This window comes from Ylistrum balloti, unplaced genomic scaffold, assembly GCF_031769215.1.
Source record: "Ylistrum balloti isolate Yb309-2 unplaced genomic scaffold, AGI_CSIRO_Ybal_v1 Utg369932, whole genome shotgun sequence".
Lineage (NCBI taxonomy): Eukaryota > Metazoa > Mollusca > Bivalvia > Pectinida > Pectinidae > Ylistrum > Ylistrum balloti.
The window spans coordinates 830,562-856,895 of NW_026782044.1; the positions used below are offsets into that span (position 1 = coordinate 830,562).

The window sequence follows — 26,334 nt, forward strand, 5'->3', positions numbered from 1 at the left end:
ATATGAAAATTACAAAATTATCTGGGGGAAGTGCACCTCCTGAATTTCGACATTTTTTTCAATCACTTTGGGATTTTCTCAGTCGCCTAGATTTAACATTTAGGTTCTTAGCATCACTGACGTATCCTTGAAGGTTGAGACAGATCATGCAGTTTGATTCATTATTTTGCTCTACTGCATCTTTACGAAATTTGTGTCACATGCTGTTATTTATTTGACAGTCGTTTGTAAACTCTTAGAATCTATTTTTCTGATCTATAAAATCATCACCACGGTACCAGAGTTTACCTTGTCATTATTTCTTTAAATGTTATATGTACTCTAGAACAGAGTATCTTGTCATCCAAAATGAGATAACAATGCATACCGGGCGAAACAACATTCACTTGTCCCATGCTAAAGAAGCATTCATAATTGAATCGAGAAAAAAAAAACCAAAACAATATGGAAATAGTCGAAATGTCAAGAGGGATAACTGTGTTATGCTTTAATAATACATTATAGCATACTGAGTACATAGAAGGGTATCATAGCATTTAATATAAATGTAAAATTAGATACGGTAGAACCAAATAATGAATTAAACTGCACCATACAGCCGTTTTGTCATACGATTCGTCAGTGAAGACAAGTGCATATATTTCAAAACTTAATGGGCGACTAGGGAACGTCAAACGACATTAGTCGAGAACTGAGAGAAGTACACGACAAGATTTAAATGCTTAAACGATCAAAGAGCAATAACTCTTTGATGTTTGTCGAATCAAAATGCTGTTCATGAAAACAAAATTTCAAATTGATTTAAACTGAGGAATATAATTTAAATGCTTAAACACAAACGACAATTATTATAAAAATGCCACTAAGGAAAACAAAATATCCGAAGGTCGTTGGATATCTTCAGGATATACTTTTCGATTTTAACGTAACAATATCCAGCTTGGATCAGACGGCAGCATATACCCGGACTGGTTTGAACAAATATCATCAAATAATTCCGTGGAGTTACTTGTCGACCTCGACCAATTTACCACAGTTATATTACAAAATTTTAGCAAAGACATGAAGAGCGAAGATTAAGAAACTTCCTGTTTGGAACAATTTACATAGCGGACTCTTCTCCTCCTTAACATCTGGTCTTATTCTTATTGTACTTCTTCAGGAGTCTCCGTATACATTTTTCCTTTGTTCAGATTTTGCCGAAGTTTTATTGAATTTGAGTTTGGAATATGGTTACATTGACATGTTGGTATTTATGTTTTTTGGCCATCATCGAAAAGTGGAGATGCTTTGACAGAACAGCAATAGGCTTTGCAGCTTAGATTTGTTGAGAAACAAGCACATTTGATAACGAGATGGCTAGAAATAGCTTGTAGAAGCTTGAAAACGAAAAAGAAAACTGGTCTTACCTTATTGGAAAGTAGAATGAAAAGTCATAAAGCACTAACAAACAACCTGACTGATACTACTCGGAGGTGATAGCCCCAACTGTTGTTCAATATGGAAGCAACCCTTTTTGCACCTTATCCGTCGCACATGAAAATACTCTACGTCTCGGTACTCGCCGCGAGAAACAAACGTCCAGACACAAAAACATGGCAACTTTATCGCTGACTCCAGAGGAGATACTGAGAGAATGTCAAGAAACCACACCTAAATGGTACAAACCCTAATAATGCCTCTTATCCAAAGTATATATTCATTCCAGTTCTGTCAAGCTAATGTTCCTACAGTGCAGATAATTCTGCAATGATGAGAATATCTTACGGAATGATTAATGTTGACTAGTGGTCAACACAATGCTGCATTGGATATGACTGTCTTAGACAATGCTATAATTATTCGCCCTCCGTCTTGAGACATGAGGCTAAGCACCATGCATTCTAACATGGATATAACTATACAAACTGAGAACTGCAGTGGAACCAAACTGAAGATTGTAGTCTAGTGTACGGGAGGGCAAAAGGAAAGTGAACGTCACTTCACTAGCTTGTGCAGTGAAGGTAATACCAGTACACAACCAAAATTCAAAATATACCATGTTTCAAGCAGTATGTAATATTTTTACAGTATGTGTAGTTAAATTCAGGGATGTACATGTATGTAGATGGTCTTCTCACACAAGTTCCCTTCTTTGTTTAAATATGGAATGTACAATTGTGAAATTGTAACCATTATTTATCACGCATTTCCCAAACGCAACCGGCGGCAATACCACAAATATAATTGTTTTCATTAGTGTATTTAGGTTACCCACAGAGGTTTCTTTTCTTTTCTCATGCTTTGTGTATTGAGCAGTTTTCCCTATTTTCTTCACTATTTAATTCAGTTTTAATACTATTTCAATACAGAGAGTAATTGCTGATTGTCACCGAAATCTGACAAAACCTGACAAGACTGTGTTTAAGTTAGTAAAGTCGGAGGAAATGTCGTCTTGCAGCGTATTTCTGCCTGTTGAGTTTGGTCCATTACATGAATTGAACCATCGTTATCCTTCATCCATAACATTGATCCTGTTTCATTCTTCAAATATTCATGCAAACAAATCCGAAACTTAGAAGATTGAGGTCATTTCTGTGAAACATATGGTAGCATACACTGTAGGCATGCACATTCATGATTTCATTTATCTATTATTTGCAGGAAAACGAAAGGGGGTTAGGGAAAGAGATTGTAATGTGTAAGTTAAGATCAATACCACCTTACACCTCTTTACCAATACTCCTTCTTTACATGTTCAAGGAGTACAGAAAAGACACACCAGTGGATTGCATCTTTAATATAAATTTATAGTTAGATGCAGTAGAGTCAAATAATGAATAAAACTGCATCATACAGCTAACATATCCTTAACCTGGATACTTAAGCCATGAGGCTTATTGTTTTAAAATATTTCACATCTTCAAACTGGAGATGTTAAGTGAGGAAAAGGTGGGATGGAAACAATTTCACGTTACGTGCACTTACCCCATGTAGTCAGACCTCATTCAATACAGAACAACAACACCAATATATACTCAACAGAAAAAGAATCGCACAAAGTTGTTCCCTGCAGCACACCTGGAAGTAATTGAATATTTGATCAGGTATTACATCAAGAATGATCTCCCTTCTCGACAATCTACCCTAAATCAGTCAAATGTGTCATTGTCTGACTTTGTGAGCGTCTTTAGTTCAAATCATGTGGCGAGATAAAGCCAAACTCTATTTTTTCAAACGAATAATTTCAACGGATACTCTAAGTTCAGCCACATTTATTTTCCACGTTGGCATTTTGATTTCGCCATTGACCGAGATGTCACGCCTAACGCAAATTAGAGGGGTAGAGCAATAGCGATGTTCATGGATGGTCATAGCCATACAGCTGTTTCACGGCAGTGTCGCTTTGCCCTGGGTACAAGTAACCGTCTCCATACACGTTTCCATGCTACTGGGTTAGTTGCCGATAGCGTGTAACGACCGCACGACAAGACATAGCGATTCAATTGTCGCACTTGTGCAACAGTTTCAAGACTTCTATAGACACTGCGTCGAATACCTTTAGTACTCATGGCAGACTCATTAGTGCTAATGCGTTCACGCGATATATTACGATGGATCAGATCAGATCCTCCAACCCCATGTCCATCCACTTCTCAGATGTTCTAGCTAATTTTCCAGCAAGACAATGCTTGACACGTTTCTCACTGAGTGGGATGAGCTGGAGAGGCGTATAAGGAAACTTCAACCCTCCCTCCTTCTCCTCCCCAACTAACCACGCCCAGTTGATCGAAGCATTAACACAAGAATGGAACAACATTCCCTTAAGGCGAATTAATGTTCTCGTTAATTCGATGCAAATAAGAATCCGTGCAGTGATTCGTGCAATAGGTGCTCACACCAGGTACTGAAGTGTCATTTTGTTTATCACGGATATCCCACTTTGAATCACTACTGACGACGACACGAGTAACGTCACAAAGACTTTTCTTCTGCAGTATTGTAAAGAGTCGACTTGTACCTTAACATTGATACATAATTTTGTACCAATTGCCCAAAATATCACTATTGATTGAATGATTTTATTTTGCGTTTCGTTTTTGATTAAGTATATAATTACTTATAAAATATTCATTACATATACCATGTGATGCATGGAAATGCCATTAAATATCGATAAGAAAGGAAATCAGATATACGAAAAATAACATATAGTTATACTTCACTGGCTATTTCTTCTAGCCAGAGTCCTAGATAATTAGGTCAATCATATCACTGACTTCGATATATATGTATATCAAGGGCCGTGGTCATATATACTTTCGCTGTTATTCGCCATTTTCCTCTTGTATTTTTTGTACGTTGATATGTCTTCGCTCTCAAATACAAATCTCATAAAATATATATAAGAACGTAACGTTGTGGTAAAATTCTATTAAGATCTTCTTCCAAAATAAATTCAAATATTCCTTATATTTGTTTACAGCCTTTTCTTGAAGTAAGTTATACATTACACATTAAAATGCCGTGTTTAAACTTACATCTTCTTTTGCTATTGAAATTTTCCCCTTTTAACACCGACCCACCGAACTTGCGTAAAATAGTATTACCAGTTAATATTTTCAGGTTTTCTTCATACTTGAGGACTGGAGTAAACAAGAGAGAGTACTGAAAGCATCGTCGTGGATGGTACAGTTAACACTGTATTGCACTCAAATTAACATTGTTGTGTACTACAATGTTAAGTCTACTGCAATTCTTTGTACCTTCAAAGTGACTAGATAATTTAATTTGCTCCCAAATGTAAATACATAGATCGAAGTCCTAAATGAAAATAGACTGGATACGTACGTCAGCTAGAAACGCTCTAGTACTACTTCAAATATGTAGTAGGACGGGTACCAAACACAAGTCAGACGACGAACGGAGAATTAAAAAAAACAATTGTGCACGATTACAACATTTAGAAATTGACATTTTCTGTGCTAACAAACTATGAAACGGGAGATCGAAGATCTACTATTCAGATTAATGTAAACCTTCTCTCACCATGATGCTGGGAAAACATATTTCAAGGTTTTCTTGTAACGGCCATTTTTTGGTGAAAGACAACGGAAACGAGCACAAAATATGCAACTTTCGTAAATATCGCCGAGATTTTAACAACGTCTTGAATTTAAGTCTGGATAAAAATACCTTCATGCCAACATAATTCTAACCAAAATTTAATAAAACTAGGACAAAATATGAACGGAAGAAGGATTTACGTCACGACGCATGAAAAAGTGCAAAAGAGAACCATATCAAGTGTTTCGGAACAGCAATGGTCTTCTGCTTTATCGACAACACCCGCCTGGTAAATGTTTGTCATTCCAAGTAAGTAATGTCGGGTCCTCAAATGAGAAAAGGGTATACATCAATTTTGGTAGTCGTATTTGTATGGTACAAGGATCGATCTTCTGATGGACTTTAAAAGTTGAAACAAGCTTGTATCCTCTCGTGGTAAACTTATCGTTACCAGTTTCAGACACTCGAAAGATTGCAGAAAAAAATATATCCATCTCTCAAGAGCTGAACAACCCTAAAAATAATTCATCTGTTATAATTGCATGCATGCTATCGAAGTCAGAATAATGTAGTCGATGAATGTGGTTTTTGAGCAGAAAACATAGTTCTTATACTCAAACACCACATTCATCGACTACATTATCCTGATTTCGATAGTATGCATTCAATAATAACTATATGATATCTATTTGTAATCAGAACACTTTAATGTAAAATCAAAGAGGTAAATTAACTAATATATTTTCAATTTCAAAGATTTCCCCAGAAATAACAAACAAACAAAAACAAAATGGGTAAGTTATTGAATACAGAAATGTGAAACAATGTCTACATCGGAAATAAGAAACATAATTCCGTTATAGAAACTATTTTTTGTTAAATCAAAGCTTTGCTACTTCTCTAAATAAATACTTTAATGTTGACAAAATTTTCTACAGAATTCGGGAGGTTTTTAGTAAAAAAATGCCTTATTGAAGTTCTTTCTTGTTGTCTGTCGATATCAAGACCAAGGTTTTTCTTTTTTAATGAATAGACCGTTTTTCTGAAAGTATCTTCCTTTTGAACTTTAGTTTAGACATGATCTAGAGCTATTTATAAAATCTAGGTCTGATTGTGTTGAACTTTTTGACGGCAATCATCACCAAAATTATCAGGTATATGTAATTTTTGTCGATAATGGTATAAAACTACACGCACTGTTTCCTTGTACCGATATTTATACATCAATTACTCTTAAATATTTAAGTAAGGCTTAATCTAAGAGCTAAAATGTTTTCAATAACATGACTAAGTGACAAAACTTGACATCAATATAAATTTAAAACATAAAATTTAGTTACAGACAGAACATATAATCAACATACCTCTGTATACTTTCAAATATCTTCATATCAGTCCACCACGGCCATTTTATTTGTTCCGTTGTGCGCATGCGTTGGATGCCGCTTATAAGTCTTGGGTGTTTAGTGGCACAGAAAAATCGATATGTTTCATTAGCAGATGTTCTTATAACAGCATATAGAAAGGTATTACATGTAGGTACAGACTTCTTCTGTATACAAGACAAAAAATGAATAACACATGTTCATGCAAATATAAAATTAGAATGATACCAAAACAATTATCCAAATTGCATAATGCAGTTGTTGAGTATATCCGGGGCTCGTCAATGATGTTAGAACCCCTAATTGCAAGGAGGCTCCAGAGGAAAACAAAACAAAGTGGAAACACTAACAATACACATTATAACCATATAATTTAAAATACCTTGGTGGATTCAGCAAAAGGACAGACTTATCATTATGTTTTAATAAAATGACAATTGTAAGTGTTTCATTCAATGACTCACATATTGTATACAAGGAGCTCGTATCACTTCTATGCAATACAGAAGCAAAAAAGAATGTCAAGACTGAAATGACTGATTATCTCATCAAATCTATCTATTATGTTTATCTCATATTTCTATCAATTTCATCAATTTTTCCAAGACAAAAGACAGGAAAACACCAACAGCTCTTCTTCAAAAACATTGAAGAAGTAAAAGCTTGTGGCATCAAAGTGAAATGTTCTTTCGAAAATGAGAATCATTTTGTAATGAATAAGTGAAACTGCTGGATAGATATATATACATGTATATATTCTTGGGGTTAAGCGATTTACAAGGTACATTGTGAATAAAACTATTATTACGTAGAATATGTGATTTCCCTCCCATGATTTCCTGTTACTATGGCATCCGTTTTGTTTAAAGTCTTTTCCTCTATCTCTATCAAACTTTCGTTTTCAGTTACTGACCTGAAAGGTCAGAATGTTCTCAAGACATCTTCGTCCGACTTTTTCTTTTCACATTAAATCATACCGATGATATTCAGCTGACGCTTGCCTGAAATGTTGGCATTGGTGGCATCAAGCTGGTAACTAGCATTTATGTAAAGGAAGGCAAATCTGTAGCGATTTTATCTGAGGTTTGATATGCTGGCTTTTTCAACACTTTTGCAGAATAATCATTGTGTTACTGAACAAAACCAATGTCAAATTTCGTACTCAAAATTGCCCTGAGATGGCCTTGATCAAATATGATATCTGTTCGAGTCAGTCCAAAATCCAATATAGTCAACATATTCGCCAATTTCAGATCTAAGGATTAATGTTAGTAAATGTTGCCTATAAAGTCCTTCTGCTCAAGCCCCATTAATGAAATTAATTTCATTGGTCCTGGAATGATAATTTTTCGGAAGGTTCGTTGGAAATCGAAAAATAATAAAAAATGAATTTGTGAAAATCATGATTACTAGAAATTCATTTCTTTATACCAAAACCTATTAATGCCAAGTGAAATGATATTGGAGTGACTGTACCCAGCCGTTCACAGCGAGAGCCAAGGTGTGTTAGCTTCTTACACATAACGACTAAAACCAATAGTTTCATAAATCTTGAAATACATCTAATTATCACTTTTTGGCTGTCTGTGGTATTGTCAGAAATCGATAACATATGCATCTATGTTTCCTTGGCTAGGATTTCTTCGTCATGGCGACGGATCCTGGAACCGTTCACAGTTTGTTGGTTAGGCGTGATATCAACAACCACTCCTCTCCGGCGGCGTACTTTTACCTCCTCTCTGTGTTACAGTGTAGGCAATCGTTGTAAGGTTTAATTTTATTGAAAATGTCAGATTTTACTGTAATAACAGTAAGATTGCCCTCATATAAAGACACTGTAAACTTTGTCAAGTAAAGAAAAAAGGAATTTTGAATTATTTTGTTTTTCAGTCGTCTTGATATATGAAAGTTGTAATGATGAGAGAGATATAGAATAGGAGTATTATTTTTTCTAGGGTGTTGGAAAGGAGCTTATCTCATTTTTCATTATGAAAATGACGTCTCACTGTACTAAAAGTATATTCTTATAGTAATCTTATAGTATACTCTGTTATTGTAAAGACTTCACGAATCCCATTCTCGATATTGTAATGTTAACGCTAGCAGGCTAACAACGACATGAGCTAAAAATACTCCATGTCTTATCGATCGTAACTACAACGTGTCTTATTTGGTGCGCAGTTTACTTGCGCATGCGCACACGATGAGTTAATGATAAATTAGGAAGGAAGAGAGGAAGATTAACCTACAAAATTGAAAGGTAAGAAAAAGAAAATTACTGGCACTCTTTATCACATATTTAATATTTGGTAGATACAGACTAATACGTGCACTATTCTCAATACAATTTTTATACGGATCAGCATTTGCGAAAATATTGTGGATTTCAAGACCTGGAATGTGAAAACGTTCGTCGGTAGTATAACTCAAGTAGAATTTATGATTAAAACAACATAATAAATAAAACTTCCAAAATCTATGAGATTAAAGACACTTATATAACGGTTTTCTTTCTTTCGATAAATAAATGAGAATTTTGAAAACACTTCAGTGAAAATTTAAATGACAAGCAAAATAAGCGGAGCTTTATCGGAGTTTTGTTGGAAATTTTAGTCTTTGCTTTGTTCATCGTTCAATTCACCATTTATATTGGCATATTACTGCCTCAATGTCTTAAAATAAATATCCATATGACAAGTCTAAAATTGGCAAACGGTCAAAGAGAATATCAATTAAGCTGACAAGTGAAGTTTATGTGGTTCGTATTGTTTTTTGATTTCCCAAAAATGTATACTTTTGTATCGTATGCGCAGCATTTATGCAAAATTAAAAATGAGGGCGAACTTGCGTCATTCGGTCGTTTACTTAAATTAATGACAGATCGTTTTTTTCTTTACTTTTGAAGTGATTGAACATTCAGTAAAACCTGGTCAGTTATAACTATTATGTTCTTACATGTTACTAAGGTATGTAAAACTATCAATAGCGCCATCACTCTTCAAGTAGAAGGTAACGTCCCTTTAAATATTTACCTTGTTAGGGAACTGCATTGATCCTGGTAAAGCAGTTTTATATTCCGACAGAAGGTCAATGACATGATATTTCTGGGACAAATACTTTCAAATGTATTTTGGAAAAATATAATCAATACTTGGTCTAACTTGGTATTATCACAGAAGTGGATAGAATGAAACCTGAGATCTTTTCCACTTTTCCTTTGTGAGAGATGAGCGTACGAGAAGAACATATTCAAAATATTCAAAACGTTCTTTTAAGTTATGTGACCAGAAAAGAATGTAATTTTCATGATTTGAATGATATACCATATTCAGCTGAACTTAGCGTGTCACATTATTGAATGGTACTTTTTAATACAAATTTTAACATCCGGTCACTTCCTGAGCCATTTTCATCAACTATAGAGGATTCATATATACCATGTAGCGTTTAACGGGAGCTTTCCTGTAAGACTTAAAATAGTGACATGTAATGTTAAAATAAGAGACACTCCCAGAGTGAGTTTTGGTGAAGAGCAAATAGGCGAGAGAGCTAAAAGAGATCGCCCCATCTCTATTTGACGGATTCGCGAATCGTCCACCTAACACTAATTTTAAGTGGGACACAGGTACAAATCACAATTCGTTTATGGAAAATGAAAACGGAGATGCATACCATTTCCCCATCAGGCAAGCCAAGGTAGGGTTACTTGGCGATGAAAATGTAACAGAATGATAGTAGGCTTTATGTAATATATGCCAGTCAATTGTTGTCAATTATTACAATTGCATAAGTAAACCTAACGACTTTGTAATGCAACAGGTTCGTGATAATCTCACCTAATGAGTACGAGCGGGAATTCCAACAAGAGAACTTTATCGTTTTCGTCGTTTGGAAGTCAGAACTCCTGCGATAAAGGCAGAGGAGTAAACAGCATGGGTAAGTTATTTTCATTAATGATTTCATCAAGGTAGAGTGAGATCACACTTACTATACTACGCCCACCATGTAACGAGTAACTTGTCGAGACATGTAGAATCCTTGCTGTACTAGGAATTAGTCTATACAAATTCAAATGTTAACATCCAACATTATTCGTCCGACCATTCTCAAATTTAATCAGGCAAGATATTTAACATCTACAATAAGGAACGACGGGAAGGCTACGTTACAAAAACAACAAGACAATACTCACATGTCAACATAAAACGTTAAGAAAGATACACCAGAACTACCTGAAAATTCGTGAAAACAATTTACCTAGGTACGAAATCAAGATGGCCGCCAGTTTGAATTTTCATTTTGTTAATCAGTCTCAAAGTAGAACATAGGACACCGGGTGCCAACTAGATCTATTATAAGTCAGAGGAATATTCATGTAGAATTTTTTGCGATAACAAAAGCAATATGTTTGTTTGTTTATTTTTATCTAAGATGACCAGTTGTAAGCTAGTTTGATTAGTATGATCAATCTTAAAATAAAAAGTCACGCTAGCGTAAATGGAATAGTTTCAGAAAGATGTTAGAACTTCTGCAGAAATATCGAAAATAATTTTTTCAGGACGGAGAGAAGGACCCCTAAAGGCGATTGATGATCATGAGCTAATTTTTTATCATGAAATATTTATATATAAACAATACAAGTTTCCATAGATGGTATGTCTTTACTCTGTAACGTATGTTTTCGCTGTTGATGTGATTCTTTCCTGTATTGTAGTATGTTAGAGTTGCTGGTTAGGAAATGACTCCTCGTGGTGGATGAATCCTAACTGCATCTCTATATCATATGAAAACATGACCTTATTTAAATCTTCTCTAGATACACGATTACTTATTTTGGATTTTTATATGAGACACGTCATATTTGGTATAAGTTCTTTTTGGCAATTATTAGCAATGTAATTAGGAACAGTTTAGTAAACTTCTTTGAAACATAATATTTCAGTGATTGTGCGAGAGACACACAAGTGAACAGCAGGTTTAAATACATTCTATATTCTATATACCGTGCTACCATTTGAAATGATATAAAAACACCTGCACTTTTGTACACGCAAAAAACATCTAATAACACCTTTTAATACAAAGTTAGATATTTGACATAGTAGAGCCAATTTATAACGTTAACTGCGCCAAACAACTGTTTCGTCCTTCTAGGACTCATCAGTGATGTTTCATCATACAGCTGTTTCGTCCTTCTAGGATTCATCACTGACGCTGAGGACTTAACTAATGATTTTTATAATCAAACCTGCAATGCTGTAGTGTTTTAAGTTTGGGTACTAAATATTTTTTAATTACTTATGTTTTCAAAACACATTATGATGCTATGAAATTTAGAAGAAAAAAAACACTATATGATTACTGGATTTCAAAAGATTAAGACTTGGGTCCCTGTTTCTATTACAGAGAAAAAAACATCGGGATACCTGACCTATTCCTTATACTATATTTAATGTTAAACCCCCTAATTATTATGGTAAAAGTTAACAACAATAATTGACAACATGCACAACATTTATACATTCATCTTTATATATAAGGTACCAGTTAAACTGTCCGTTCTTCATCAGTTTTTAAACGAAATACTTGCTGAGATGGATAATACTTTTAATAATTTTAACAATCCACAATGGAATATTTGTGTGTTGGATCGGATTGTAGCTGAAAGTCCAGCAGATTCGTTTAGTGATATTGGTTTAAAAAAATGGTCATTAAAATGTAGAGGTGCACAAATTCAAGTTAACAATATCATGATATATCCGGTAAACGATAATATCTTATGATATATCATCAATATGAAAATGGAGAGAACCCAAATATTTATTTTGCTTTATGATGCCTGACATGTTAAAGTTTAAAATGACATTTTTCACATATTCATGGAATGAATGACCAGAAATAAAGGTTAGTGTTGCTAAATATAAAAATAATACTTGTAAAAGATAAAATGTCAGGAAACAAGCATCTCGACAAAGAAATCTCCAAAAATGGCGCAAGACGGAAAACAATTTTTTTTAAAAAATACTTTGTTTGCATCATCAAGAGTTGATAATTACACAAATTACCAGCATAGGTTTGTAAACTCTTAACTCCGCCTTAGCATTAAACATTTTGTAGAACTTTGGTATAACACTGGAAAGATTTCAGTATCATGGTTTACTATTTACACATTTACCTCTGATTTACAGATATTTGTCGAGATAAGCAGTTGACTGATATTGGCAATCGCCTACAGCTTGTAAAGATGCTGTGTCTGACGGTGTTGCCCATCCTAGGACTATGGGCATTCAGTGTGTACACGCTCACGGACATCGTCAAGAGGAAGACGGAGAATGAAAAGGTAAGAAAGTTCTGTTATTATTATTTCATCGCTGGACATTGCTGTCGAAAAGTTTCTATCGATGTACTGTAGATAGAAACATAAAAAAGAGTACATATTTGTATCGTGGACGTTGCAACTGAGAAAAGATAATTTAATACTGGTTAAAAGCTCTTTGGAAGGATCTAAGATCTACCTACTATTAATTTCACTTCGAGGATAAACAGTATCACAGATTGTAACCAAGATACGATAACGCTAAGAATGGTGTTAAGTAGTTCTGAAAAATGTTATGTTGAACAGCTAGACGAGTCAGCAATATCCATGAGAAAGGTCCTGCTTGAGACAAGGTTAATAACTATGACGTCAAGACCACGATGCCAAGCAATCACTTTCGTAAAAAAGCATGCACGATAAGAAAGAAATTCGCCCTTTTTGGGTGATACTATGTACCGAGAATATTTTTTTTACTCCTTCGTCCATGACCGGGGAGGGCGAATTTAAGATGGAAGTGAAAAGTTCTTTGCTCATATTTAGTCCTTAATGAGGCAAAATGAGGCCGAATCGTATATATTTGTATAAATATGGAGATACCAACCATCGGGTTGGCAGGTTATGGGTTTGGCAAACTTTTGATTTGAAAGAATCCATTAATCATTTATGACTGCCATACACGGCCACAACGACCGGATTGAAGAAATGTGTTGTTGTTTTTCCTCTTGCCACAGACAAAATTCCAGTTACAACTTAGCGTGGAACTAGGCAAGCTTATCCATCATTTGCAGCAAGAGCGAGATATGAGCGTATTGTATCTGAGTGACCTCGGGCCGGAGACGAAAACCTTTCTCTTGACGGAGTACATGTTCACCGATAAAGCCATAGACGCCCTCTCCGAATGGCCAGCTGATTTGGACAACGAGAAGAGGACAGAGTTCGAGTCCAAGGGAAAACTACAGGAATATCTTAAATTCCACCGTCAGCTGCTGTCTAAAGACACGTTTAATCTCCATGTTGAGATGGAGTTCTATACTCAGGTTTGTTGATATCTGGTTTCTTTCGATATAGCTTTCTTTGTTCCGTGGTGGCATCGTAAATTATATATATAATGCTTGAAAACGTTAGCGATTTGGAATTTTTGTTATCAAATGTTGATTATATATTGATATGTACGATACGCTATCTATTTATAAATATATCTATATATTTAGTTCGTGTTTTGACATTCTTGAATAAACACATCCTTTTTACTACAATAATAAGACAAAACCGCGAAAACAATAATCTTCGAAAATGAAAACTCGTGAAGTAACTTGACAGGAAAGAACATGAACAAGATATGACCACTGGGGATATTTATATGAACTGTCATGAAAACAGTGGAAAAAAATACTCGATATGTCAACAGAATTTTAATTCAAACTCAAATCCGAAGAATAAGCGTCTTCTGCTTCTTCGACGACACCTGCCAGGTAAATCACGTTCCCGAATCAGAACATAAAAAGAACCACTTGGTTAACTAACGAATAGAGGCTTGCCATTTTTATTTTCAAGGTTATAGACGTAGTGATTGTGTGGCTCTACAAGTCTATAACTAGAGGTCAGTTCGCTGTGGTGTGGAAGACTCTAGTCGCCTATCTCAAGCTGACCAGTGGTAAACAGGACGTTGGAATTGAACGTGCCCTCGGTACTCTCTTCTTTGTGCAAGGAGGTTTCAAGGTAAATGGCTTTACAAAATGAGGTTTGATTCTAAGGGAGATAATTTATTGAATTATTCATTTTAGTATTGTTCTATTCAAATATTTTGAATCATAGCTCTACTTTCCTATATTGCAGTGCTCCTTTTGTTTGTTACATGCAATATCAGTTCTGTTTTTCCTCATAACTGACCAATATATTAGGGAAACAATAAAGATATTTTCATATCTCAAGCCAGCTCGACAAATCGCACGAGACATTTTGATAACGGACTTGTCATCAGTGTCAAAGTTTCTCTATTTTTGCAATGTATGAAAATCTGTTTACATATATTTGGTGACTGACTTTTACCATTTCGTTTTTCTTTGCCCCTCCCAACACGATAGAAGGCTAATCTTAATCTTTTGCCCTCGACAATTACGGTCTTTTCGCGGTGACATAACAAAAAGTCGCCGTAACGCAAAAAAAACGAAAAAAATGAAGTCGTTAATTTGCGGGTCGCCCCGACATTTATTATGTTTTGCCGCGAAAACATCATTTTATCTTGGCGAAAAGACGACAAATAACGTGGCAAGTTAGCGACTTGGCTTTTTCAGTATTTCTCGAAAAGACTGATTATCTGGAGCAAAAAGACGAAATCTATCATTCTGTTGGGGCGACAAAACGAAACAACAAAATGACAACAATCAGCCAGTCATATGTATCTACTCGCTAAAATGAAGGCAATATGTCGTAATATTCAAACAATTGCCAAATCTCTTTATATGCTGCTCACAAAACAATGTTATTTCTTTAGAATAAGATATACAATAATTAGCTTATTTTATTACTGATTTCTATCCGATCTAGATTCTAACGAAATTCAAATCATGTACATTTAACGACATTGATCGATTGAAGACAGTCCAGAAGAACTATGATATTGGAATTTTTGGATTCAAATGAAATGGAATCATTGATCTATTGCAGACTCGGGAATATTTTGAGATGTATAACAACCGCATTAGCAGATTTAAAGCATTATATACTACTGCAGAGCTTTATTCCGCAAGGGTCGATCGCCTCTATACTTCCGGTGTCAAAATGGTTGAGACCAATATCACTGGCATTATCAACAATTTCCGGAAAGAGATACAACATCACACCGTTGAAGCAACATACCCTGATATGGAAAAGGCGCGATATTGGTATGTTTTATTCTTATTCTTTTTTTCCCAATATCTGCAGTATTGTCACAGTCATGCAACTAACTGTTAATGGCGTCGGATAATGGCTGTCATTTAATGATAACCTTGCGATAACATCCGAAATGAGAGAAAATGTTCTATATTTGGATATGACATTCAATTTCACGTTATTAATCATGACGTCATTTTTAATTATTTTCGTGTTTAAGGCATTGTCATGAACGTCATAAATTATAACATTTCTTGCTATAAACTTTCAGAAGCAAAAGGAGGGTGTCAGTTGTGTCATTCAGACGGATTTAGGGTCAGCCATTTGCCAAGCACAGATAATGATTCCCCAAACGTTTTAATATTTTTCTCCAGATATGGTTAGGCTGGTTGATGTGACATTTCAGATTATGGCAAAATCTGTGTTCAGTGTAAATATATCAGTAGTAAAATATATGACTGTTTCCACATAATAACTTTTGACAACTTCGTTCTTAAAACCTGGTAACAGAAAACAAAAAAGACAGATTTCAACGTAAAATTGGGTTTTTAAGAGCGTTACCAATATATCTTTGTTTTTTTTTTTCTATTTTCCACACAAAATCTGATGTTTTGGAAAACATAATATATGCTGCTGACCTTAAATGTTTTCCCGAAAATTTTATCCTATAACTAAATGATCGCAGTATGGCTAAATTAGCACCCGTTCCTTAAAAACCTTTGTTTTGGAATGAATAAATACAATAAATACACATTTTTAGTGGTTTCCCTCCTGCTTACAGACATTTCATCACAGCAAAATCTAAATGAATACTATATTACCCTATACTTTTCATTTGTTGTTATTTCAAAATAAAAACCCCAAAAGTTTAATATCTAAGTAATGCTTGTGAATCATTATCTAGACAAGTTGATGTGTGTATTTTGGACGTTCAAACAATTTAATGCAGTCATTGATTTAAATCCATATTATGAAATTTTCCAACGTTGGTTGGTATGATATGTGTTGTCCTAACACAATAGCTAGGCATGGTTGGTCCTATTTATTAAACGAATATGGCAGCAGATTGCAAATTTGAGTTGTTATAAATGTCAGACTTTCTTTCTCGCAGGTTCGACAATATGACTATTTATTTGGATACTTTGCTTGAGATTCAGCGAGACCTTGGATACGAAATTATCGATATCCTTGACATCGTTATTGACCAGACGACAAACAATCTAGCAGTCAGTGCAGCTTTCCTCTTCGTTGTACTCGTCATGTGTCCTCTTGTCATCTACATTACGCAGAACCTGACGAATAGCTTTCAGAGGTAAATATTGAATGTGAGGCAGAGGATGTACAGGTAGGAATGGTAGGTTGAGGTAAATATTGAATGTGAGGCAGATGATGTACAGGTAGGAATGGTAGGTTGAGGTAAATATTGAGTGTGAGGCAGAGGATGTACAGGTAGGAATGGTAGGTTGAGGTGAATATTGAGTGTGAGGCAGAGAATGCATAGGTGGGAATGGTAGGTTGAGGTAAATATTGAGTGTGAGGCAGAGGATGCACAGGTGGGTATAGAAGGTTGAATAACAGATGTCTGATAGTGGTGATTGCATTATCTTGAATTGCCCTTTGAAAGAATTTCCCTTTGGAAAAATAACCTGTAGAGTTTAAGCCTAGAAGCTAAAGACATCTTGGTTTGTTGGCAGGTATGGACTGACACTGGTGGATCGTACTAATGATCTGAGAATAGAAAAGAAACGGGCGGACGGACTTCTATACCAGATGGTACCAGCTCTTGTAGCAGAAAAATTGAAGAAAAACGTTGAAATAGCCCCAGAGTACTTCAATGCAGTGACCATCCTCTTCCTCGATATCTTCGGATTTAACAGGTGGTTTAATTAATAATAATGATGATGATATATTGATAACAATAATAGTAATACATCATTTCTCTACGCATACAGGTGCAATAGATAACTGACTTTTTTGTTTTGACCAAAGGTATCGTAGTCCTTTTGCTAGTCGGAATGTTTCGTACATAAGAGACACGAACGAGACAAAATGGATACGCTTATTAAGTGTCTCTTTATATACAATTATATTGAATATCTTTTCTTCGATAATAATACAATACATATGGCGCCATGAAATTAGGATGTCACCATGGCACCATCAGCCAATCACTACTACGATATATCGTATTACATATATGTCATCACAACATTCTAGGAACTAATAAGATAACAATAATTAAGATCCATTTTATATTGCTTTTTTGAAAAGAATATCAAGTAAGTGTTCGCCCGATGAAATAGTGGTGCTGATGAATTCTGTGTATGGAACGATGGACGATCTTATAGAGAACTACAATGCATACAAGGTGGAGACGATCAAAGACTGCTATATGGTCGCTTCAGGTACGTGGAAATCTTACTTTTTACACGCCAGCAACATTTTGTACATTGTTAAAGATTCTTGTAAAATATCTTATTTTGTTTTACAAAATTACGACTAACTATTCCACTTTACCTCCGTTGTTGAATTTACGTGACCTTTTTCAACATTTACACTGACTATGTCAAGAGTTTGTCGTCTTTATAATATAGAACGTGATAGGTACGTGTAGGAATAGTTCTGAAGAGGGCAAGAGGGGCGTGGCTATGGTTTCTAAATGAATGCTATCGACATAAGGAATCTGTGGTGCAGAATGACGGAAGAATACATGTATAATTATCAGAAGTGATATGTACTAGTATTAATGACATATTGATGTCAGTGATGTCATTTGACATTTGAGACTGTGGCGAGGTCAAGAATGTGATGCGCATATTCCTGTTAATCGTCTGATCAAGGTACAAATGATGTTTGTTGACGAGGACAGAAAAGGAAGTTGTCTCCCTTCTTCCGTGTCGCGATCTGTATGAGATCGCACCTTCGATTTACTTCCTCATGATAATTTTGAAATGCTAAGTTAATAAGATTTTGATTCAGGAAACTGGCTCAAAGATCTTGCGAGAACATTTTTTCACGTTTGGTACCAAAACAATCGCAAAAATATAACAAGGAAAACTCTAATTAAGATACAACAGACTAAATTTACACACCTTTGGGTGAAACAAGACCGGCGAAATCCCCGATGTAGGTGTATCTGTCCGCTGAAATATAGGTGGCTTAAGGTCAGTATCAAATAAACACGCTGTTGACATGTATTTATTTTATTTTCAGGAGACATTCTTCTGTTAAATATATGCGTATACAAACTCCGAACCTACGTTAAGTATCCAGTTAAAAATAATCTCAGGTAGCGGACTACTGTTCACGTAGTGCTTCATTCAAATCCAATCAGTCATCATTGTTGTTTGTATTCTCAAAATAGGAACAGTGCAAATTAACTTTTCAAAGAGCATATTTGATTGGTTAATTAATCGACCAATCAAACATGTCATTTGAAAAGTAAAATTGTCTCGTTTATGCATTCTAATAATACACAATTTTAAAAGTGATCAATGTTTAAATAAATTAGAATTAATACAAGTCAGTCATCTAAAATATATGAGATTTAGTCGCGTAGTGATGCGGATCACATTGAACCGGATAAGTTGAGACTGCCACGTTTTATGGGATATATCCGTTCCCCAACTCGTTAAAGCTCCTGTTCGTTCTGAAAAATAAGTTACTCCAGTTACTCAAGAAATCGACTTGATATTGATGATAGTAACAGAATGTAAGCTGTTTGAAGAATTGAAAAATTTGCACCTTTTAAATGTTGATGCGTTGTAGGATTGCCGACCCGGAACGAAGACAGGCATTCATCTGAGGTAGCAGATCTTGCACTGGAAATGCTACAGCTTATCCAGACTAAACGTTTCGCTGTATCCGGTAACAGATACGTACAGCTTCTCATCGGAATCAATACAGGTAGGTTACATCTAGCAATACATATACAGGTGTATAATAACGTTATTCATTCGATGAAAAATATCAAAATTTTGTATGAGGGTGTATTTTTTTGCAACTGAGAATAAAAATACGAGATTTATATCAAACAAATTCCTTTTTGTTTCTCTAACTTTATATCTTTGTATCAAAAGAGAACATACTTTTTACATAAATCAATCACAATTATGAGAGTTCACTAGAAATGAACAAATTGTTGTCACTTTATAATGAGAACTGCTTAACGTTCGCTAGAGATGCATACATGATGGTTAATATTATAAATGCAAGAAATGTGTAATTTTCTCGCGGAAGTCATGAAATAGTTTTCTTTATTATGTTCTATTTTTAAGGTAGTCAATATACGCTGTTTTATTACTTCCTCAAAAATAAGAGAACAAGGACGCCACAAAAATAACAACTTTTACAGTATCGTCGAATCCAAAAAATATAACATAACTTTTAAAAGGGGATTTGATGTGAGAGGTTGCAGTGATATTTCGTACCTGTATCGCTCAGTGTTCGTCCATTGTGCACTCATTAGATTGAGGGTTTCAGTTTTTCTATTGGCTGAACATCGTCCATGCATCATACACACATCATGCATCGCGTGTTAACTTGATCTATCTTACTAGTATGGAAAGGTCGGGATAAACATAAGCTATACTGATAAAACATGTCAACATCCGCTAAGATCTACAAAATGTATATCAATATCAGATACATACAAACACAGACTTTCCAAGTCAACGCCATGATACAAAATATATATGTAAAATAAGTGTAAGGTGAATTAAGCAACGTACACTTTAAAGCTTGTCTCTGCTCAAAGAAGTACTGCGCTTTCTCAGGATCTGCACTACGTTAACGAATAGCTCAACACATGAGCATACAGTAACTCAATGTAGAATACATATATAATCAGGACAAAATAGGAAATACTAACGCAAGGCTTGAGCAATGCATCCAGTTACGGGTTTCTTTAACCTTTCATTGAGTCAAAGACCTCTTCATAGCTACTTGTATAGAAGGAGATACAAGTCTGGGTTAATAATTATTCACATTCATTGCAGCGTGAGTTAATTGTGTATTTATACATGGCCGTCGTGAGGGCAAGCTAGTTGGACCAAATGTATAAGCATAAAAGACAAGACAAAAGATCAGCTATGATTGAAATTGGCCGTTTATTAATATATAAACGACGAACACACACGAAAACATAAGAGTTTCAAGCATGAACAACAAATTTTACATGAGAAGACATTTGGTCCTAGGCGGGGATCAAAAACGCTCACACCTAGTTTATAACAAGAAATTAATACATACATGTTTTATAAAAGACGGACACATCAGAAAAACATTTGGTCCTGGGTGGGGACCAAATGCCCAAACCTAATTAATAACAACAAACTAATAATTAATACATACACTTATTATAAAAAATGAACGCATAAGAAAACATTTGGTCCTAGGTTGGGGTCCCAAGCGCCCAAACCTAGTTAATGACAACAACTTAATACATACAAGTAATAAGAAAGATGAACATCCACTGTTGTGTCTGATAACCTTTATTGCTCTACGAAAGGAGAAGGGAGTGGAGGCGGGTTAAGACGTAGTTTCTAAAATATATGTAAAACAATCAAAACACTGACTGACCTGCTATATGCGTCTTTTCCCTTTGTTTCTTTGTCTGGTAATGACTTGATGCACATGCTCATCACATCCCTTTCCCCCTTCCGCATCAAAACCAAAGGCCGCGAAATTTGAATTGTCAAAAATCCTACCGAATATTTAATATTATTTACAACATATGAACCACATGACAACAACTCCTTGCATGTATAAAGTACATTAAAATGTCATTTTAATTATCATTTATAACATCATAATATATAGGGATAATTTTGTTGCAAAATAATGAAGTTTTATACTGGACTTTGATCATATAATTCTTATAAGATTGAGTAAGGATTGTGTTCATTTACTATCTAGTGCTTATTTCGTACAATACAACACGGCCTCTGTGTTTATCTATCAAAATAATTATCGTTGCTAATGTGTTGTACATCCTACCTCAGTGTTTCAAAGATGGTGGAGAATTAAAACTTTAATATTGTTATGACCTTCCACAAGTTCAATTAATTTATGTCATAACGCAGCATTAAGTGCAACCTGAATGTAATTTTATATTTAGATATAATGTTAAGAATGCCGTAAAAATAATAATAACGTAAACCCCGTCAAATCCGCGGCCCCAGTGTCGAGTTATTAAAGCTCAAATTTGTCGATTTTCACCTGTCAGCTCAGACCTAATCGGCGTAATCGTCATTTCCGCGGAATCGAGGCGCTTCTACTCGTGACGACATAAGTTCAACAGAAATGGCAGCCAACATGACTGACAATGACAACGACACCGCACCTGATAGGGGATGGAGTTTTGATATTTCTGAAGACGGAATCCAGCCCTACCGATTTGAACCGGAGTTACAAGACGATGTATCCAGTGAGGAGGAAAATAACATCGTCATTTAGTCGAACTCGGCGGAGTCCGATCCATTGCTTTCATTACATTATACCGAATTGGAAATGAAGTTCCGTCGAAGTGTTTTGAACATAAATATGAATATTTCGTTGGACCTTTCCACATGTCTCTCTTTTTCCTGACAAACTGAATCCATTGTTTGCATAAATCTGGCCTATTTAATGGGAAGGCATGCATCGACATCCCATCCGTGTTTGTCAACTTAGTGTTACGACAACCGCACGCTGCACACCGCTTCCCTCCTCGATAGGAAGCCATTTTAGCGGATTTAAGCGCTAATTCATCGACCCCTCGTTCACTACCTTAAATATTGCGAAGATGTGAAGTACTTTCACGTAAATAAATAAAGAAATTACCCCGGAACATCCCAAAATAGATCATAATCACATGTAGCACAGTAAAGCCAATATGGCTGCATCAGCAAAAGCGTTTAACTTATGACGTCACAAGTTTGGATGCCCGAAAACGAGGTCAACGCCTCTCAGCCAAAGGAGTGTTTTTCAGAAAAGTCGCAATTTCTCAATAACGGAACATTCAACGGCATTCGCGTTTTCGACAATGTGTATTTTATGTGCAGAACTATTTTTAAGCTCAACATAGCTGACCTCTCAGGGTACATTTTAAACAACTTCTCTCATAAAGGATCTGTAGCATGCTTGGATGAAAAGTTTATTCACAGTGGTCAAAATTGTTAAGATATTTGAACAACGTTTCCTCAATAACCGAAAGACCAGTGGCCCCAACATTGGTTCTGTAGCATGCTGCATGCTTCGATGGTTTTTGTTGTGTAACTTGTTCTCATTGGAGAACATGACATCACTTACACAGAGGAGCGGCTACTGACTTGGAAGCCCATCTGGCGATATCCATCATTTCATCTGAAATTCCTTCTACGTGCAGTCTATAACGTCTTACTGACATCGGTACATCATCACAGGTGGTGAATATGCGGCAAAAGAGGGAACTTTGACCATTTGCAGCCATGCTGTCGGACGGCATCTATTCAGGAGCGTTACACTTAGAAGTGTCATCATACTACTTTGTGAAGAAATGTTAGAAAGCATCAGCGCTTGGAACTGACAGGAATGGTGGTTTATTTCAAATTGCAGACGAGTGGATAATGGAAGTGGGTTTAAATGGAAGATTTTTTTTTCTGTCTAAACGACTCTCCGGTCAGACATTGTACTGTAGTATATGGAGAGGGAGAAGATTATACTGGAAAAACTGACTGTGCCGTGGGAGGAGAGGTGTGGGCAAGCAAATGGAAGGAATAATGCCAGGTGTGAGGTTAGCAGAATGTCGAGAGCAGGGATGGCAGTCAGAGAATTTATCTTTGAATGTCGGGATGGCAGATGTTCATCGCACTGGGGGTGAAGAGATGGACTCGGCTGACGATTTCAACGGATCGGCTGTGCCATCTACCATTGATGGCATCTGTAATTTGATTTTCCCAGTACGATTTTTGTGTAAATATTACATTTGCTGATATTTTGCTCATTGAGATTGAGTTTGATTTTTTTGATAATTTATTTGAATGATATCGTTAGCTCACATTGTCGCCGTTATGGTATAGTTTGTTTGTGTACTTTCACGTTACATGGCAAATTATTTCTTGTGTGATTTCTCACGGCTTACCTCATACTGTTGAAATGATTTGGTTACATCTTTCTGAGCAGGTCCGTGCATTACCGGAATCATTGGCGCTATCATGCCAAGATATTGTGTTCTGGGTGAGACTGTCAACCTTGCCGCAAAGATGAAAATGGAAAGTAGTCGTAAGTATCACTTGTTTTCAAAGTTAATGCTCATAGTGATAAAATTATAATATAGATATTTTCTCATATCGTTTACATATCATACACATCAGTTTTTTTAAGACCGTTAGAATAATGTCTATATAATTTTTCAGACTTCGGACCTGTTTCATATTTCCATTATGTTCCTTCAACTTACAACTAGGATAGCAATTATTTTCGATTTGATTTTTATCGAAATTAAGAAAGCAATTCACTGCATAATATTTGTTGTATTATATTTCCAATCATGAGATTGTATCATTTGGTTTCTCCTCATACACAACGTTTCCGTCTAGTGATAGATAAACGTTGATTTCACAAATGTTTGATAATTGAATTAATTAAGTTAATATAAACAATGAAGAATCAATTATTGAAAATCTGTAAAACAAAAGACTTAAATAATGTTTTCCACAGAGACGGATTATCAGTAGCTACGTTAACATATATTCCGTATATCTGACATGTAGATATTTTGTTTTATAGCTAATAAAATACATATCACCCAAATGACCAATAACGCGTTGAAGAAGGCGGGGAACTATATCACGAAGGAGAGAGGTCTCATAAATATCAAGGTAAGAATTTCTTCTTATAGCATAAGCAACAATAACAATTAGTATTTTAATAGTCTCGCGGGATTGTGAGGTATCTTACATAAAAAACAACCAACGTCGACCTTTTGCCTAACAAATCTCAGATAAGATGTTTCCAGTTAATTAACGTTGTCCTCACATGAAGTATAATTGTTTCATAAAGATAATATCTACATCGGTTTTTAACTGTCATAAACGTGAACTGTACCAATACTTCCCTAAATAATAATATCATTTTGGCTGCAGCGATCAAACTATAAATATGAGCTTGGATTATGATTCATGCTGGTAATTTCTTTTTGTTTATTTATTGTTTATTTATTTTTGTTGAATATGCCCGCAATGTTAATCGTGACTTCAAACTTATAGCAGTACTATAGAGAATTACTTAACTGGTACAGAATTGTCATTTAGGATTTATTCATTGTATAAAAACAAAACAAGTGACCATAATAATAATCCAAATTCAATAAAATTAAGGCAAATGATAAACAAAAGAAAGATTTACTCGGAGACTGAAAATGTAGGAGAATAAGATTTTATGTTCTAAAAGAGTAATCGTCTTCTGCTTCATCGGCGACACCCACCATGTAAATTTTGGTCAAAGTCAAGTTTAGATTAAATTAAAGTAAACAACAACGGAACAAACAAACAGCAAATACATCTAAGCTGCATACCGTAACAAGAAATATAACATTTTTTCAATGAAATCACTAAGACGACTCTTTAAAACACCTTTTTTTTTATGAGATTTCTGTCGGTTGACGACATCTTGCACAAAAAATCATGATGCAGTAAATACTATCAATTTAGAGTGCAGGGATGTTACTATCAAAATACGGAACATTCACAAAAAGGAAATTGAAGTCATCATGCTTAGATATAGGAAAAAAACGCCTGTTGTGTTTGGAAAAACACAGCCAATATACATGTAATTTCCTTTATAATGTTGTATACTAACTATTTGTGACTGGAAGAGAAAAAATCATACAGATTAGTATTTCTCGGAAATCATAAGAGAGAAATTCACTTTTTACAAGGATCGTTGTTACTTGGTAGTGCAACATCAAATGTTTAACAATCTCTATATAAATGGAAGTCAAGTATATCATGTAAAAAGACAATGCAATTAGGAAGGTGAACTTAAACTTGAAATTAAAAACAAAATTTTGATTTCATTTCATTTCAGCCCCAATCTCTGCATATAAACACAAAAGATGAATATTCTGTAAACAAGTAATATTTTCTTGGGATATCAAAATTCAAATATTTCATATTATTGAAAATGATTTGTTACTGTGCAGGGTAAAGGAGAGATGCTGACGTTCTGGCTACGTGGAAAGCAATGCGACATCAAAACAGAAGAAGCTGCTGAAAACACATCCGAAGTCGAAGTCAAAAGTCCCAATGGATCAATTGAGTATCAAGAAGAACACCCAGTACGACCAATACCTCCTTTGTTTGGTCGAAAAGCAGCAGAGGAAAAAGTTACAGCACGAATTTATCCAAATGCCTGGTTTGCTAGTACATGTGAAGGACATATTTCTAAGAATGATGTTTCATCGGAATAAGTTCAAACTGTTGCTGTTCGGCAACATTATTGGCCACACCCTTACCCCGAATAAATAACCGTTTAAAGGGACAAGATCAACCTTTATAATTCAGAAAATGTTTTGGGCATGAAGATTGGTTTTCGATCCATTTGACCAATAAATAGCATTTCCCACCAATTCATGTATCAGCTAAAAGTAGATTTCGTAAGCAATATTATAACAGTATTTTACTGTAATAAGTTCCTGATATTGACACATGTTTTTTTGTACTATCCGTTGCATAAGAAACAACAAAGCGTTTT

General features: G+C 35.1%; 1 protein-coding gene across 1 annotated transcript; it reads left to right on the forward strand.

Moving 5' to 3' along the window:
* Nucleotides 1–10,270: 10,270 nt before the first annotated feature.
* On the forward strand, nucleotides 10,271–26,050 carry LOC132547059 (uncharacterized). Its single transcript, XM_060210808.1, has 12 exons — nucleotides 10,271–10,367; nucleotides 12,620–12,771; nucleotides 13,479–13,784; nucleotides 14,302–14,466; nucleotides 15,415–15,632; nucleotides 16,733–16,933; nucleotides 17,316–17,498; nucleotides 17,893–18,026; nucleotides 19,390–19,527; nucleotides 23,764–23,862; nucleotides 24,370–24,461; nucleotides 25,784–26,050. The coding sequence occupies exons 1-12, from the start codon at nucleotides 10,271–10,273 to the stop codon at nucleotides 26,048–26,050; spliced, it is 2,052 nt and encodes a 683-aa protein (XP_060066791.1).
* The last annotated feature ends 284 nt before the right edge of the window (nucleotides 26,051–26,334 follow it).

What these genes read in the sequence shown, in the direction of transcription:
- LOC132547059 (XM_060210808.1), top strand. Translation starts at nt 10,271, where the DNA reads ATGAGTACGAGCGGGAATTCCAACAAGAGAACTTTATCGTTTTCGTCG. An exon ending in TTGTGCAAGGAGGTTTCAAG is followed by an intron (nt 14,467 to 15,414) that starts GTAAATGGCTTT and finishes GATCTATTGCAG; the next exon opens with ACTCGGGAATATTTTGAGAT. An exon ending in TCTCATCGGAATCAATACAG is followed by an intron (nt 19,528 to 23,763) that starts GTAGGTTACATC and finishes CTTTCTGAGCAG; the next exon opens with GTCCGTGCATTACCGGAATC.